The sequence below is a fragment of the Notamacropus eugenii genome, chromosome 7 (genome assembly GCF_028372415.1).
Source record: "Notamacropus eugenii isolate mMacEug1 chromosome 7, mMacEug1.pri_v2, whole genome shotgun sequence".
Lineage (NCBI taxonomy): Eukaryota > Metazoa > Chordata > Mammalia > Diprotodontia > Macropodidae > Notamacropus > Notamacropus eugenii.
The window spans coordinates 17265282-17282524 of record NC_092878.1 but is presented as its reverse complement, the minus strand read 5'-3'; the positions used below and the strand labels follow the sequence as shown (position 1 = coordinate 17282524).

The window sequence follows — 17243 nt, the reverse complement described above, 5'->3', positions numbered from 1 at the left end:
TCTGAAGAACAACTGGAACTATGCCCAAAGGGCTATAAAACTGTGTATACCTTTTGATACGGTAATACCACTGCCAGGTCTATCTCTCAAAGACATTCAAAAAAAAAAAGGGAAAGGATCTATTTGTACAAAAATATTTATAGCAGCTCTCTTTGTGGTGGCTAAGAAATGGAAATCAAAAGGATGCCCATCCACTGGGGGGAATGGCTAAATAAGCTGTGGTATATGATTGTAATGGAATATTATTGTGTTATAAGAAATAACAAACAGGATGATTTCAGAAAAACCTGGAAAGACTTACATGCACTGAGGCACAGTGAAGTGAACAGACCCGGGGAACGTGCACGTTGCGCACAATAACAGTAATCCTGTTCAATGAAGAGCTGCGAGTGACTTAGCCATTCTCAGCAATACAATGATTGATCCCAAAGAGCTAATGATGAAGCACACTGGCCACCTCCAGAAGAAGAACTGACAATGACTGAGCAGAGACTGAAGCATGCTCTGAGGTGAGGGCCACCACTAGAGGACAGAAGGACAGGGTATTTAAGAGATATTGCAAAGGTGAAATTGACAGGCCTTGGCAATAGCTTGGACATGGAGGGGAGGAGATAGGGAAGGATCCAGAATGACTCTTAGATTACCTATGAGCCTGGGAGACTGAGAGGATGGTGGTGCTCCTGAAAGTTATAGGGAAGTTTGGAAGGTAGAGAGGATTTAGGGGGAAAGATAATGAGTTCTTTTTTGGACATGTTGAGTTTAAGATGTCTTTCTTTCATTTTTTTCTTTTACTCAAGTCTTCTTGTACAAAATGACTAATATGGAAATGTTTTACATAATTGCACATGTATAACCTATATCTCATTGCTTATCATCTTAAGGAGGGGGACAGGGAGGAAAGGAGAGATTTGGAACTCAAAATGTTAAATAAAAAGGCAAAAAATTGGGGAAAAATCCCTCCTTTGATCCTTCCATCCCTGCTATCATCCTCTATCTCTTCTTCCCTTTGTGGCAAAACTTGAAAACGACATCTATAATTGTTGTTATATACACTTCCTTTCCCCTCACTCTCTTCTTAATCTGGCTTCATCATTCCAACCAAACTGCTCTCTCCAAAGTTCCCAGAGATCTACCAAGTGCCAAATCCAACGGCCTTTTCTTAACCTTCATCCTTCTTGAACTTTCTGCAGCCTTTGACACTGTCAACCACCCTCTCTTTTCCTTGATACTCTCTCCTCTCTAGGCTTTAGAGAAATCACTCTTATGGTTTTTTTCCTACCTATCTGACCTCTTCTTCTTTTCTTCCTCCACACTACTTCTCTTACTGATCTCATCAGCTCCCATGGTTTTAATTATCTCTCTGTTGAGATTCTCAGATCTACCTATCTAGCCCTAACATTTCTGCTGTTCTTCAGTCTCACAACTCCAAATGCCTTTCAGACATCTCAAACTAGATTCTAAAAGACATCTTAAACTCAACACGTCCAAAAAAGAACTCATTATCTTTCCCCCTAAACCTCTCCCCATTCCAAACTTCCCTATTAATTTCAAGAGCACCACCATCCTCTCAGTCTTCCAGGCTCATAGGTGACCTAAGAGTCATCCTGGACCCTTCACTATCTCTTCCCCTCCGTATCCAAGCTATTGCGAACACCTATCAATTTCACCTTTGCAATGTCTCTTGAATATGCCCCTTTCTGTCTTCTGAAATTGCCATCACTCTAGTGGTGGCCCTCATGCCTGGATTATTGCAATATCCTGCTAGTGATCTGCCTTTCTCTCTCCCCACTCCAATCTGTCTTTTATTTAGCCCCTAAGATGATTTTTCTAAAGTTCAGGTCTGATCATGTCACCTCTCTACTCAATAAACTCCAGCAGCTCCCTATTGCCTCCAGGATTACATACAAAATGCTTTGTTTGGCATTCAAAGTTCTTCATAATCTAGCCCCCACACCTACCTTTCTAGTCTTCTTACATTTTATACCATTCCCCATGCTCCTCCCCGCAATACTCTTTGAACTGGTGAAACTGGCCTCCTAGCTACTCTATGAACAAGATGCCCTATCTCTTGGCTCTGGGTTGTTCCCTATGCCTGGCATGTTTTTCCTCATCTCCACCCTCCTGGCTTCCTTCAAGTCTCAACTAGAATCCCACCTTCTACAGGAAGCCTTTCCCAACCTCTCTTAATTCTAGTGCCTTCCTTCTGTTATTTTTCCCTTTATTTATCCCATAAGCTTGTATGGATATAATTGTCTGCTTGTTGTCTTCCCCATTAGATCGTAAAATCCTTGTGGGCAAGGACTACTGCATGCCTTTCTTTGTATGCCCAGGGATTAGCACAGTGCCTGGTATATAGTGGGCAGAGAGAAGGAAAGAGAGCATTCTAGGCTCAGAGAAAAACCAGAGAAAATGCCTGACAATGGAGAGAATATTAATGATGAAGATCAAAGTTAAATAGTGCTGTGTGTACAGTTTTTTTCCTTCCCCTTTTTGGAGAGCTCCAATATCTCTCTCCTATGACGTGCCTAGCTTAGGCAAAAAGATAATCAAGTGAAGTAGACTTGGGGTAGCAGTAGGGGAGGTGTTCAGGAATATGTTTCCAGATGGAATCAGGAGAATATTCCTAACCTCTGATTCTAAAAAGCAAGTAAGGAGAAGGTATCTGCAATCAGTGCTATTTATATACTTACATGTATTTGTATATATGTGTATTACACTATGTGTATATGTATATATATGTATATGTGAATGTATATATGCATATAGATTCCATATAAATGTGACACTTAGAATCAGACTCCCTCACAGAGTCAAGCCTACATATCTGTAGTACTATATGCATACTAAAATAATATGGACATATGTGTGTGTATATAAATGAAATATATTTGTATATTTTCATATAAACATATGGATTTATAGTTTCACATAAATTTATATGTTGATATAAATATATGAAATGTGTGTGTATGTATGTATGTGTGTGTATATATATACATATATATACACATATATATATGTGTATATATATATATATATATATATATATATATATATATATATATGAACAGAAGAGTCCTGACTTATGGAAGACCTGAGGGTAAAAGGCAATTCTGACATTGTGCCCACTGGCAAATCACTTCTCACCTCCAATTTCCTCATCTGTAAACTAGGGATGTCATAACACTTGAACTCCTGTTCTATCTGGACCCATTTTCTCCTCTGTTAAGCAAGGGAATTGGATTCCGAGGTCTCTCAAAGCTCTAAATCTATGATCCTGTAATAAATGTCAGTTATACTTTTTTATAGTATATAATTAATTTCCTCACAACTATCCCATGAAGCAGGAAGTGAAAGTGTAATTTACATTTTACAGATGAATGGCACTGACAGTAAGTTTTACAGAGAGGAATCCAACCATGTCGCTCTCCAATTCAACGCTCTCCAGTCACCTCCGAGATCGTCCTTCATAAGCTGACCCCTCTTATCTTTCCAGATTTCTTACACCTTCTCCCTCTACCAATAATCTGTGAGGCAGTCACACTGGCCCTTGAACAAGACCCTCCATCTCCCAACTCTGGCCATTTCCACTGACTATCTCCCATGCGTGGAACTCTCCCCTTTCTCATCTCCACCTCCTGGATCTCCTGGCTGCCTTCAAATCACAGCTAAAATCTCATCTTTGTAAGAAGCCTTCCTCGATCTCCTGTAACGTTAGCGCCTTCCCTCGTTGATGCAAGTCATGTCATTATTTCTCCGATGACGTGGTCTTCTTTGGCAACGAAGGATGGACACACGCCCAACTTATCTTGCATATGCCTTTTTTTGTACATAGTTATTTGCATGCTGTCTCCCTCATTAGACTGCGAGCTCCTTGAGAGCAGGGACTGTCTTGTGCTTTTTAATAAATACTTGTTGGCTTGACTTTTCCACCACAGCATGTGGTATCTCGCTGTTATGAAAAATTTGGTATATGTTAAAATAAACCGGAATGGGTACACTCTGGAATACATTGGAATGGGTAGATTTCATTCTACAGCACATTTCACTCTTCTGGTACTCTGTCTCTCTCATCCATTTTCTTTTCCACTTTTTTTTTCCTATTTAGAAATAAGCATATCATTAGATGATGAACTGAAAGGGACTTTAAAGTCCACTCCTCTGCACTTTACACATGAAAAAACTGAAGTTGAGAGAGATAAAACCATTTGCCCAAGGTTACACAGCAGGACCAGGATTTGAATTGAGGTCTTCTGATTCCAAACCCTGCATCCTTTCTACGGTACCATAGTACCCCCTCCAATTTTAAATACACTAAAAAGAATATAAGATATGATAGGAAGTACCTTTGGAAAAAACCCCTCTACGGTGATAGATTATTCTTGTGGAATATCATAACACCATTAAAAATGACAAATATGAAGAATACAAATAAAAATGGAAAGATGTATATGAAGTGATAGGAAGCAAAGAAAGCTGGAATAAAACAACATAACACAATGGACGGACAGACGAGATGAACAAAACTTTGAAGACAAAAACAGAAAAGGGACAGTACAAAATAATTAATATTATTCTTCTGATAGTTTATGTTATTTAAAAAAATGTCAATATTTCTCATTCTATAGGGGTACAGCAGATCTGATCTGGCCAGACTAGTTATATAGTAACTTGCAAAGGTTTTACAAATATCTGTCTTTGCATTTTAAAGCTAGAAAATGAAGTAGCAACAGAAGTTTTTAAGAGGCTTGTCTAATGTCTAAGATCAGCCACAAAAGAAGATGAGGGCAATGGCAGTTTACTGAAATTGTTGCAGAAAGAAACCTATCTTTTCCCCTACCCTGCTTACCTGCTGGTAACAGAACCCGAGCATCATTTATTCATTTTACCTACCTACCTACCTACCTACCTACCTACCTACCTACCTACCTATCTACCTATCTATCTATCTATCTATCTATCTATCTATCTATCTATCTATCTATCTATCTATCTATCTCTATACAGTCACACCTTGTTTTAACGTGCTTCCCTTGTTTGTGCATCACAGACAGTGCATTTTTTACAAATGGAAGGCTTGTGGCAACCCTGCACTGCGTAAGTCTACCAGCACCATTTTTCCAACAATACTCACATCCTGTCTCTGTCACATCTTGGTAACTCTTGCAATATCTCAAACTTCTTCATTATCTTTATATCTGTTATGGTAATCTGTGATAAGGGACTTTTGACATTACTATTGTAATCGTTCCGGGGTGCCACAAACCACATCCACATAAAACAGCGAACCGAATTGATAAGTGTTGTGTGTATTTTGATTGCTGCACTGAAAAGTCATTCTCCTATCTCCTTCCCTCTCCGCAGGCTCTATTCCTTGAGATAATGCAATATTGAAATTAGGCCAATCATTAACCCTCCAAAGGTCTCAAAGTGTTCAAGTGAAAGGAAGAGTCAATTGACTTAACAAACTTCATGACTGTCTTCTTTTAAGCAGTTGCCACAGTCACCTCAACCTTCAGCAGCTATCACCCTGAGCAATTGGCCACCATCAATATGGAAGCAAGACCTTCCACTGGCAAAAAAGACTGTGATTCATTGAAGGCTCAGGTGATGGCTAGCATTTTTAGCAATAAAGTATTTTTAAATTAAAGTATGTAAATTTTTAGACACAAGCCTGTTACATACTTAACAGACTACAGTATAGTGTAAACATAACTTTTATATGTCACCTAATTTGTGTCATTCACTTTATTCTAATATTCACTTTACTGCAGTGGCCTGGAACCACACCCACAATGTGTCCAAGTATGCCTATGTGTGTGTGTGTGTGTGTGTGTGTGTGTGTATCTATCTATCTAATATACATTTAGATATCTCTCGATAGATACACAGATATCTCTCTTTATAGACAGATATAGGTATATATACATATTTATATCAACATAAAAATAGATATAAGTTAGATATATAGAGCTACAGAGAGAAATATCTAAAGGTCCTGTAAGTAATCCTAACTCTTTTTTCTCCCATATCTTGAAGTAGCACCTGCCTGTCCCCTGCCCAAGCGACTGTCATACTTCCTATTTTCAATTTTGTGACTTATTATGCATAATTTCAATGTAAGTATTGCTTTCTCTTTGATATAATTTTTCAAAGGTTTCTTGTTTCATTGTAAGCAATTTTACATTATTGTAAGGCCACCGTTCTCTTCACCCTCTCTAATAAAAAATGTTTCCATTAAATCAATTGAAAAGCAATGGCTAGATACTCTTTAGTTGATGAGTATGTGGCTGATTTCAAATGCACCCAAATCTCATTTTCTACCATGTCTCTAAAGAAAAACAAAAAGTGGCCTTTATGAAAGGTAAACAGCTCTAGAATTTTTTTTTTAAAGTCTGGCTCAATCACTGAGGGATTCATCGCAGAATAGAAAGAACACTGGATGTGAAGTCAACGGACCTCAGTTCGAATCTTACACAGTTCACATGACATTTCTGGGCCTCAGTTCATCATCTGTAAAACACGAGGCTGGAGCTGGATGGCCTCTGGGGGCCTTTCTAGTTCTACAATGCTAGAATTTGAATGATAGATCATCTAAAAATATACAGGCATAGAAAGATAACAGGAAGTGGTCAAAAACGGGCTGTACCTCTTAAAAGGGAAACATATGGCAACTCCATTTTATTGTTTTTTCCTCCTTCCTTACCCAGATAATATTTGGTCTGTTTAAAAAGATGCAATTACATGTTAAATTAAATAGGAAAAATTATTGAGTTCACTGTCTAATATAACAATTTTAGGAATGTTCCTTAAAGTCCCACTCCCCAGTCTTCAGCAATCTCCTTGGCTCAGAATCATTTAGCTAGCTACTACTTGTACTTGTCTTGGGATAGACCTTGTTGGCTAGGAAATGTTTCTTAAACTGATCTTAACCAGAGCCAGCCTCAAACTGTAACTTCCCCCTTTTGAAACCTCACCCTGCTTGCTCTATACTTCTGTCTATGGTCATGACGGCCCCTTTACTCTTTCATCTTTGAGTTCTCTCTCAGCCCATCCCTGGGACTTGTGGAAGAGGCACAATAGAAGGAACAGTTACAGGGAAAAGACAGTACTTTGCTGTCAAAAAAAAATGGAAAGAATGAAAAGGGACTATTATAAATACGATTAATCAACATGTGATATTTAACAAGTGAATACTAACAGGGCTAAATTACCCCCAAACAGTAACATCACAGACTGCTATCAAGACTTGTATCGCCAATTATTGAGGCCCTGTTAGGGAGAAAATACAAGGGTAAAGGAGAAGCATAGCAATAACTGTCACTGACTTTTATCTAGCAGCTGCTACCCCTAGATTTCAGCTCCTACAGCTGAAGCTGCCTTCCCAAGGCAAGGAGTAAAGGGAAAGAACACAGCCAGCATTCTACATCAGCCCCCCTCCCAGAGAGGCATTCCAAGGGAGAGGATAGTCCACCTCAACAAACACAGGGAAGTTATTCAAAGTGGTGGGACAGAACTACCTGGGAATTCCAGAAGATTGATTGAATGCTCAAAATGGTTAGGAGTTTTATGCAACTGTTAGTAACCAAAAGCAATTAATGTGTGGAGTCACCCTTTCATAGGAAAGGCAGTATCATCCGCACATTTGACCAGCACTAAGGAAACAGAAAACTCTCCTAAAACACACACACACACACACACACACACACACATACACACACACACACACACACACACCCACACACACACACACACACAACGGTTTGTCAGCAGTTTCCCTAATACCATGCACCAGTGGCGTACATGGCATTGCGCCTACTCCTCACATCTACTGGGTTAGCAGTGGACAAGTCCTATTTTCCCTCTCCAATGTGCCTTCATTTTAGAATTGCTAGGAAACTAATTTAAGCTACCTCTTGAAAAGCCTTTAATGGATTTATGTTCCACAGGAAAAGGCAATATGACAAACAGTTTGTAAGTATGGAGAAATCTTAGGATAAAATAGAAAAAAAAAGAATCATTTTTATATTGAAAAATTAAAACATAAAAAGTATTCTGATATATACACATGTATGTGTGTATATGCATATACTCATATATGCACACACACATATAGTTCTTGGCACACAAGTATGTATTGACTAAGATTTAATTTTTTAGAGGAAAAATACTGTAAACATTAACATTTTCTCACAGAACCCCTGTCCCATCACACAGAACATTAGCTTGCTAAATACCAATCCTTGGGAAGTGCTGCAGGGCAAGAATCTGGAGGGAAATAATGAAAAAATTTAGGAAGAAAAGAGGTTTGTCAGTACTGAATCTCATACAACATTATAATGCTGAAATCATCAGAATAATTTAATACAGGTTAAAAATCTGGGAGGTCACCAGTGGAATATATTAAATATACAACATACAGAAGAAAACAAAGCTAGTATTCAATAAACTCAAAGACTTCAGCTATTGGGTTAAGGACTCACTATCTGACAAAAACTGCTTAGAAACCTGGAAAACAGTTTGGCAGATACTGGGTTAAGAAGAATCTACATGGATACATGACAAGCATTATAAGGGTCATTTCTCAGTTGATTTCAAGGTCCAATGGATTTGAACTTTTAGTTTTCAAAGGAAGAAATCCAAGCTATCCATAGCCACATGGAAAAAATATGCCAAATAAGTAACAAGTAGAGAAATGCAAAAACTAAAGCAAAATCTGAGGTTCCGCATAGCAGACTGGCCAAGCTGATGAAGAAAGAAGATGACGAATGTTGGAGGATTTGTGGAAATCAGCACCACTGGTGGATTTCTGAATTGGTCCAGTTATTTCGGAAAGCACTTTGGAACGATACTCAAAAAATTACTAAACTGTACATATTCTTTGGTCCAGATATCCACCACTAGACAATATCCCCAAAAGATCAAAGAAACGGGAAAAGAACTCATGCTTACAAAGATATTTATGGCACCTTTCTCGTTAGTGGCAAAGAACTGCAAAGTAAGGGGTGCTCAACAACTGTCAACGGCTGAACAAGTTACAGCACATGATTTCATGGAATACTACGGTGTCATAAAAAATGGTGGATAAAAAAGGTGCAGTTTCAGGAAAATCTGAAAGAGGCCAAAGTGAGCAGAACTACAGCAATTCATAAAATAAAGGCAACGCAATGATCAATTGCAATTTTGGGGGCGAGGCGTGACCTTGATGTGTGCTCTCCCTCTCCTGAAAGACAGGTGATGGACTCAAGATGCAGAAAATTTCTGGACATGCCCCAAACTTCTTTTGACTGTGTATTTGAAGCAAGGGTTTTGTTTTTCTTCTTTTTTTCCCCAATGGGGGAGAGGGGAGGGGCATGAAGGGAGAGGAGAGAAAAGATTTGTTTAAAATGAAACTATTTCCCAAATTAAAATTTTGAAAAAGAACACCATTCAAGAAAAATTGCCCCAGAGATAGCACTTATATGCAGAGTTTTACAGTTTTCAAAACACTTGGAATCTATTATCTCCTTGGGTCTTTAGAAACACCCTGGGGGGTGGCAGAGCAAGACAGCACTATCCCCATTTTAAAGAAAGGTAACCTAATCTCGGAAGGGAGAAGAGACTAAAGTTAAATGACTAACAAATAGTAGAGCCAGGATCAAAACTCAGGCCTTCTGAGTCTTAATTCAGTCCTGGAAGGGAAATGGTGCCAACTTTCTAAACTCCAGAGACTTGTTTAAACCAATCTGTATGACACATACATTTGCTCGCCTAGGTGTTCCCTGAATGAAAAGAGAAAAAGGCACTAGTATCTATTTCCATCAAATTCTGAGGCTTTTTAATAGAATTAGAGAATATATCAGCTATGTCTTCCAGTTTGCACACTTCCTGTTTGCTCAGGGGTGGGAAATCTGTAGCCAAGAGGTCACATGTGGCCTTCTAGGTTGTTGGGTACAGTCTTTTGACTGAGTCCAAGTTTTAGAGAACAAATCCTTCTATTAAGGGGATTTGTTCTGTAAACTTTGGATTCAAAGGGGATTTGTTCTGTGTAGTTTAGATTCAGTCAAAGGGCTGCACTTGAGGATCTAGAGAGTCACATGTGGCCTCGATGCTGCAGGTTCCCCACCTCTGAATCCCAACCTTTCTCTGTGAATCTCCTACAGGTACCAGTTCTAGAATCCTGCTAATTTCCCCCCAATTTCAAACACTATTCTTTAAAGGAATGATGAGAAAATTAATTCAACATGATATCCTGCTTAGAATAGAATGGGAAACATAAATAGCTAAGGATTGCTTAAGATAATGTTATTTATAAAACACTTCGAAACATTAAAATGAAAGTACCTAAAACAACAGCAATTAAACATCCAACAAATAGTGACAGAGCAAGTCAGTTGCAAAGTTCAGGATGTCATGCAGTACTTGTCTTCTCCCCATTCTATTTGGTACAACCAACAATAGACTCCTTTTAGGGTTATACTGGAACAAAGGGATTCTAACTCCCACAATTTTCTCTCTAACTATAGACTCTGGAAAAAGATCACTAACAAACTAGTTTTCTAAATATAGACAAACTGAACCTTAACAATCAAGGTGCAGGAAGATCTCCAAAAGCCCTTACTAAATAATGGCTATGAAAGGCAGAAAAAAGTTGGAAATGGTGAGAAAGGAAAGAAAGAAAGAAAAAAAGATTTAGTGAGGGAACTCAATTCACAAGGTCTCAAATGTCCAGGTTAGTATAGGACCAAAGAAAGAAGCTGGTCCCCTCAGCAGTACTGTACCTAGCAGCTGGCTGTGTTCTCCTGTGATGGAGTTCTGACTCGGGTCTGAAAAACAAACAATCAAAAAGAAAAGAAAAAATGAATGACAAAAATAAAACAAGGAAATGAGCAAATGTTAAAAAACCTCCCCCAAAATACAACAAAATAAAAGTAAAACTAAGTCCAGACAAGTCTGAATGTAGCAACTGTTTCTCGGTTAAAAAAAAAAAGAAAAGAAAAATGAGTTGCAATTAAAAATATATAACTAGACCATCCCTCTAGAGGTTGGAGGATATGAAAAAAGAGCTTTCCCAAGAAGAATTTCAAACTACAAAAGAACATATGAAAACATGCTTCAGAAATGCATACTTAAAAATTCCATTGTTTTACTTCACACCTTGCAGAATGGCAAACATGGCAAAACCCAGCAACATTCAATACTTTATTACCAAATTATTAAAAATTAAATTAACATCATCAGACATGAACATTTCCACACACAAAGAACAGAAAAAGAGGGTTGAATATGAAATCATGAATCTCTATTTATTAAAAATCTCTGTCACTACCTTCCCTACTCCCTCAACTCTTCCTCTACAAGAGAAGAGCCTTACTTCGTAACAAATATAGTAAAACAAGGCAAATTTACATATTGGTTGTTTATAATCATTAACTTTCTGCCCCGAGATGGAACGCTCGCTTCATTACCATGTCTTCTGAAGTCTCCTGACTTTTACTTCACTCTGCATCAATTCATAGAGGTCTTCCCAGACTTCTCTAAATCCTACCCCTTGGTCTTCTTATTACAGTGAAATAATACTCGACTGGTGCATCACAGGTTACTCAGCCATTCCCTAGGAGATGAATACCCAGCACCACAAAAATCTGCTAGGAATATTTTTCTTCCTTTCCTCTCTTTGGATCCTACGCCTACTAACTGATCCCTGGGTCAAAGGGAATGCACAGAATGATGGCTTTTTTTAATACAGTTCCCAATAGTTTTCCAGAATGACTGGCCCCAATATTTACAGCTACACCAACAATGTTTTAGTGTGCCTTCACGACCACTGTCACTCCAATAATTGCCATTCCTCTTTTAGCTATCTTTGACAATCTGATGGGTGCCAAGTGCAACCCTAGAACCATTTCACTTTGCATTTTCCTTGCTGTTAGTGATTTGGAGCATTTTTAATACACTCGTTGATATCTTGCATTTCTTTTCTTAATAACTCCTCTGATCTATTAAGGAATGGCTCTTGCTTATACATCTGCAGCAACTAGGAACAGTCAGTGTTGGAGGAGCATTAGGAAGACAGGCATACCAATACAATGTGGTTGGCCCTGTGAATGACTGTTGTGAGTGACTAAACTGTCTGTACACATTGACCTCCCCCCCCACCCCAAATCTCACTATAAGGCATTCACCCCTAGTGTGTCAGAGGTAGAAACAAAATTTCAACGTGCACCAACATATTCATAGCAACATATTCATACTCTCTGTGTTGGCAAAAAATTAGAAATAAAGCGGGTACCAACAGACAGTGCAGAAAAATCAGTGGCGTGTGAATGTACCAATGAAATGCTATGTTCTATAACAAGTGACAAATAGGAAAGAATTCAGAGAAACATGAGAAGACTTGTATGAGCTATTGCAGTGAACTAAGCAGTAACAAAAGAACATACAGAATGATTATAACAATATAGGTGAAAAGATCACTGATGGGAAAATAAAATCTGACTCATTTTAATGTTTTTTAAAAAGGCAATTTTATCTGCATGACATATCACTTTCACTTCCAAATATATCTGTTCTAAATAGGGAGTCACTCCTTGTAAGAAAAGATAAAAAAGAGGAAAAAAGTCCCACTTCACCAAAACTTATCAGTTTGTTACCTGTTTCTACCAGTATATGAACTGTTTGACACCTTTGTCCCTCGGGGATACATTTTCTCTGCTCTTTTCCAGAGCCAAACCTGGATGACGGTTATAATTACACAGCACCCAGTTTGGGTTTTTGTTCTTTCCACTTACATCGCTAGAGTCACTGTGTAGGTTGTTTCCCTGGTTCTATAGAATTCATTCTAAATGACTTTCCATGCTTTTCTGAATTATTTTTATTGGCTATTTCTTATGGCATACTAATATTTAATAACATTCATATGAGAAGTTACCTCCTTCTGTTTCTTTGCTGAGGTGAGATTTACGAGTATGGAGCAATGCCTATAATGTCAACTTTTTTGAAGGTATTTATCAGTCTTAATGAATTTTTTCTTCTTTGAAAAATTCTTTACTTTAAGGGAAGACTTTTTGGAGGGAGGAAGGGAAGAAATATGGGGAAAATCTATGTGATATAAAAACAAAAGATATCAACAAAACTATTAAAAATAAAATGACAATGAGAAAATTGATGATAATAACGTCTAATAACTGTCACTTCTATAGCACTTGAAAGTCGACAAAGCACTTTCCTTATAATTCTGTGAGGTAGGCAATGCAAGGATTGTTCCCATTTCACAGATGAGAGAACTGAGGCTGAAAGAGATTGACTGATTCATCCATGGGCACACAGCCAACTGATGTGTGAGCCAGGATTCCAGCCCAGGCTCACTGACGCCAAGTCTTGTACTCTTCGAACCACACCACATCATGCTGCCTTTGAATGTAATACAGTGATGGCACTAAACCAAGGTCCTAATGCAATAGGTATTAAAACTCACAATCAAAGCAATTCACCAGTCATTTCTTTGGCAGTCTTAACTAATTTAAAGTTGTAATATTAAAGTTAACCAGTCAGACTTGTATTTTCTCAAAGATAACAACCAGTGAGGTACCAGCTGGGGGGGGGGGGGGTGGTGACACCAACTACCCAGATATACCTAGGGGCTAAATCCTACGTTATTTTCTTGAGAAAGTTCAATAGTACTTTTCATTGATAGTAAGATTATCATCAATTAAAATCCAACTCAAAAAGGAGAATGGAGGGAGAAAGAAACACCATACATAATCAGAACCTATTAGCAAAAGGAGTTATCTGAGGTATTTTATACATGGTCTAAGACTAAATGGTGCAAACTTCAAATCTGGAAGTATGTAAGACTATAATAATGCTCATTAAAGGTCCTCACAGGACTCTGAGATCCTTTGCTACTTCCTAAGCTTATCTGCTATTTTGGATTATCAATTATCCAGCTCTCGTCTTGAGCCCCTATCAATATCGCTTCTATGCCAGATTATACAAAGGGCACAAGAATCAAAAAGTAAAATGGCATATAATTTAATACAAAAGACAAAGGCAAATAACAAGGAACTGAACTGAGCAAATTGTTCTTTATGTTATGTGATAATCAAGTTTCCCTTTAATCCCCCTTATTTATATATCATAGCAAAAGATGGATATATTAAGTTCAGAATAATAATACTGCTGGTAATGTTTAGGTTTTATAGTATCTGACTTAAATTTCCTTTCTTTTAGAGGAAGGGTGGAAGAATGTGGGCACTTTGACTTCCTTCTCACTTCAAGCTCTGAGAACAGCAACCATGGCTAGGTGGTAGGTACCATGTTCTTCCTGCCCTGTGTGTTATCAATAATGTTTCAATCGAAAAAGGTACTGTCTTAGAGGCAGGCAAACACCTACCCAGTAATTACTGATGCATAGATGTCCATCTGCCAAAATTTAATTATCACTAATATCTTAAGTTGAAAACAAGGGCAAATCTGTAAATTCATTCCTTCTGGTCTGAATGTGCCCTGAAACTAGTTATGACTGGGAAAATGCAGATTTGGCCCCTGGGTTTAAGTAGAATGGGCATTAATATGTATATATGCTAAATTATGCAATCAACATAACAGCCCTGTTTGAATATATACCAAAGCATCTTTCTACTGTGTTATCTGAATTGGCCTGTCCTGATCTTTCCTGCTTAGATCTGAGGTCATTCCCAGATATAACCAGGTTTGCCCAACACTGGGAGTGGATAACATCAGTCAAAATGACACTAAATTCTTCCTCATTTATTGCTTCATATTTAAAGCCACATAATCCCCATAGTGATTAGAACATTCCTATTCTTCCATACCTTTCATAACTCAAGTTGTTCTTGGACCATAATAGACACTATTAGTCACAACCCATATTGTGATTGCAACTGAAAACCAGAAAAGCATAACATGAAACTGAAGTGACTCTGAGAACATCATTTCCATTTTTTTCTATTACCAGGCAAGCTTACTCTGAAAAATCAAATTGAAAATGTCTCATGATAAACATGCAACACCCTTGTATACTCAGAATAATTCATCCTAGGTGTCTAATAAGGAATATAAATTTTATCTAATTCCCTATACGCCTGGAGGGTCAAGCAAAAAGTCTGTGGACTATTTGCAAGAGAGTTCCGTTAATAAAACCTTTTCAAAGGGCTTGATTCAATGCTGATCTGGCGGTCAGTCTTGGGGAATAGCCTGGGGCACTGAGAAATTAAATAACTAAACCACAGTCACATAGCTAGTATGCACATGTCTGGAGCTCAAACCCAACCAAATCTTTTCAACTTCTAGGACAGTATTCCTCCATAAAGAGCTCAATGGGGGGTGGGGGTGGGGGTGGGGTGGTGAGCCAAGATGGCAGAGTAAACACAAGCCCTCCAAATACCCGTAAAAAATGACTCTAAACAAATTCTAGAGCTACAGAACCATGAAAATGATAGAGTGAAACAAATCCTCAGCCCAAGACAACATGGAAAGTTGACAGGAAGGGTCTTTCACATTGGGCAGAGAATGGCCCCCATAGGCAGAGATGGGCTGCAGCAGGTCTCTGGGGACTGAATCATTGGCATCTGTGGCAGTTTCTAGACTTCTCAACCCACAAAAGGTCAGTGGAAAACTGTGCCACCTGGATGAAAGAGGAGTGGGTGGTCTGGCCTAGTCCAGCCCCAGCTCCAGGGTGGCAGCAGCAGAGGCTGCTTTTGGAATTCTGGGCCCACAGACTAGAGCAGCTGATACAAAAATCCCTGAAGCCTGGGCCAGTACACCCTTCCCCACCTCCACTGGAAGCAGAGTCCCACCCCTTGACAAAGAGTTAGAAAGTCAAGTGTTTGGCTGGGAAGATGAGTCAATGCAAAAGAACTCAGACTGTAGAATCTTACTTCGGTGACAAAGATCAGGGTACACAACCAGAGGAGGACAATAGAGTCAAAGCTCCTACCTCCAAAGCCTCCAAGAGGCATACGAATTGGTCACAGGCCACGGAGGAGCTCAAAAAGGATTTTGGAAATCAAGTAGGAGAAATGGAGGAAAAATTGGGAAGAGAAATGAGAGTGATGCAAGAAAATCACATCAACAGCTTGCTGAAGGACACCCAAAAAAATACTGAAGAAAAAAAGAGCTCATCGCTTAATTTCCATGAAGGAACGGCCTTTTCCTACTCCTTTGGTTTTCACTAGACTTCAAGACCTTGCTGGAGAAAACAGGGCGATCAAGACCAGAAGTATCCTCCAGTTACTAAATGTACAACGGTAATTGATGAAATGTGTCTTCACAATCTATAGCAGGAGTTGCCAACCCACCTCCACATAAAGATCTCTTACATTCTTTAGATAAAGTATGAGATTAATAACATCAATAATCAGCATATGTCTGATACCTCTTTGGGTATATTTAAAAAATCAATCCTAGACACCCAATCTCTAGCTTCTTGCACTGAGGCCATTTACACCTCCTCAAAGTCACAGAAGGAAAACCATGAGGACATAAAGCCCCAAAGGGCCGATATTGGCCAAATAGCAGGTACAAAAGGCTTATAAACTGAAGTAAGCTACAGAAAAGTACACATTGAACAGTTTTCTCTTTTCTCTCTAAATGGACAAATTCTCATGTTGGGGTGACTTACACATGCCCTGAGCACATAGCAATAATCCTTATAGGAGAGCTAACTAATAACAATCACAAGGGTAGCCCAACATGTAACCAGATTATACATTTTTTTAATCCATCACCATTTTACATTTAGTGATTATTTCTCCTGGGCCAACTTACGGTGAATTTACAATTTACCGCCCTTGACTAGCTATTTCTAAAAAGAAAATGGAATAAGAGGGTTTAGATCTGCAAGAATGATACTGGAACTCTCTAGGGTTGGCACTGTTTCCAACTTATGAAGTCATGTATGCCAGCTGTATGTTCTCCTTTGGACTAGACTCACCATGGAAACCTCACCATCAGGAAACCTCACCATCCTGCAAGAGGACATTATCCTTGGCACTCACTTCTGACCAGTACCCTTAGAACTCTCTGCCCCTCTGACTGGAAGTGCTGCAGGGAGGAGGAAAGAACCCATCCCAAAGCCTCCATTTAGAGTGGGCTCCCAGACCACCTTTCTCTTCATTTCCCTTTGGACTAGACTCCATCCTGTCCCCTCATTGGGTATCTTCTCTCTCTACCCTCCTTTTCAGCTTCAGCTTCCTTTTGGGTTGTCTTCTCCTATTAGATAGTAGGCTCCTTAAGGGCAG

General features: G+C 38.8%; 1 protein-coding gene across 5 annotated transcripts in view; it reads right to left on the bottom strand.

Moving 5' to 3' along the window:
- The window catches only part of SLC12A6 (solute carrier family 12 member 6), a 93903-nt gene that overhangs the window by 32778 nt on the left and 43882 nt on the right, over window positions 1–17243 (bottom strand). For 4 of the 5 annotated variants that reach the window (XM_072625237.1, XM_072625236.1, XM_072625234.1 and 1 more), the window contains one exon: window positions 10761–10805. The exons of the other annotated variant lie outside the window; for it this stretch is intronic. In XM_072625237.1, coding sequence (XP_072481338.1) covers window positions 10761–10805 — 45 coding nt within the window. The remainder of the gene's footprint in view (window positions 1–10760; window positions 10806–17243) is intronic. 5 annotated transcript variants of the gene reach the window in all.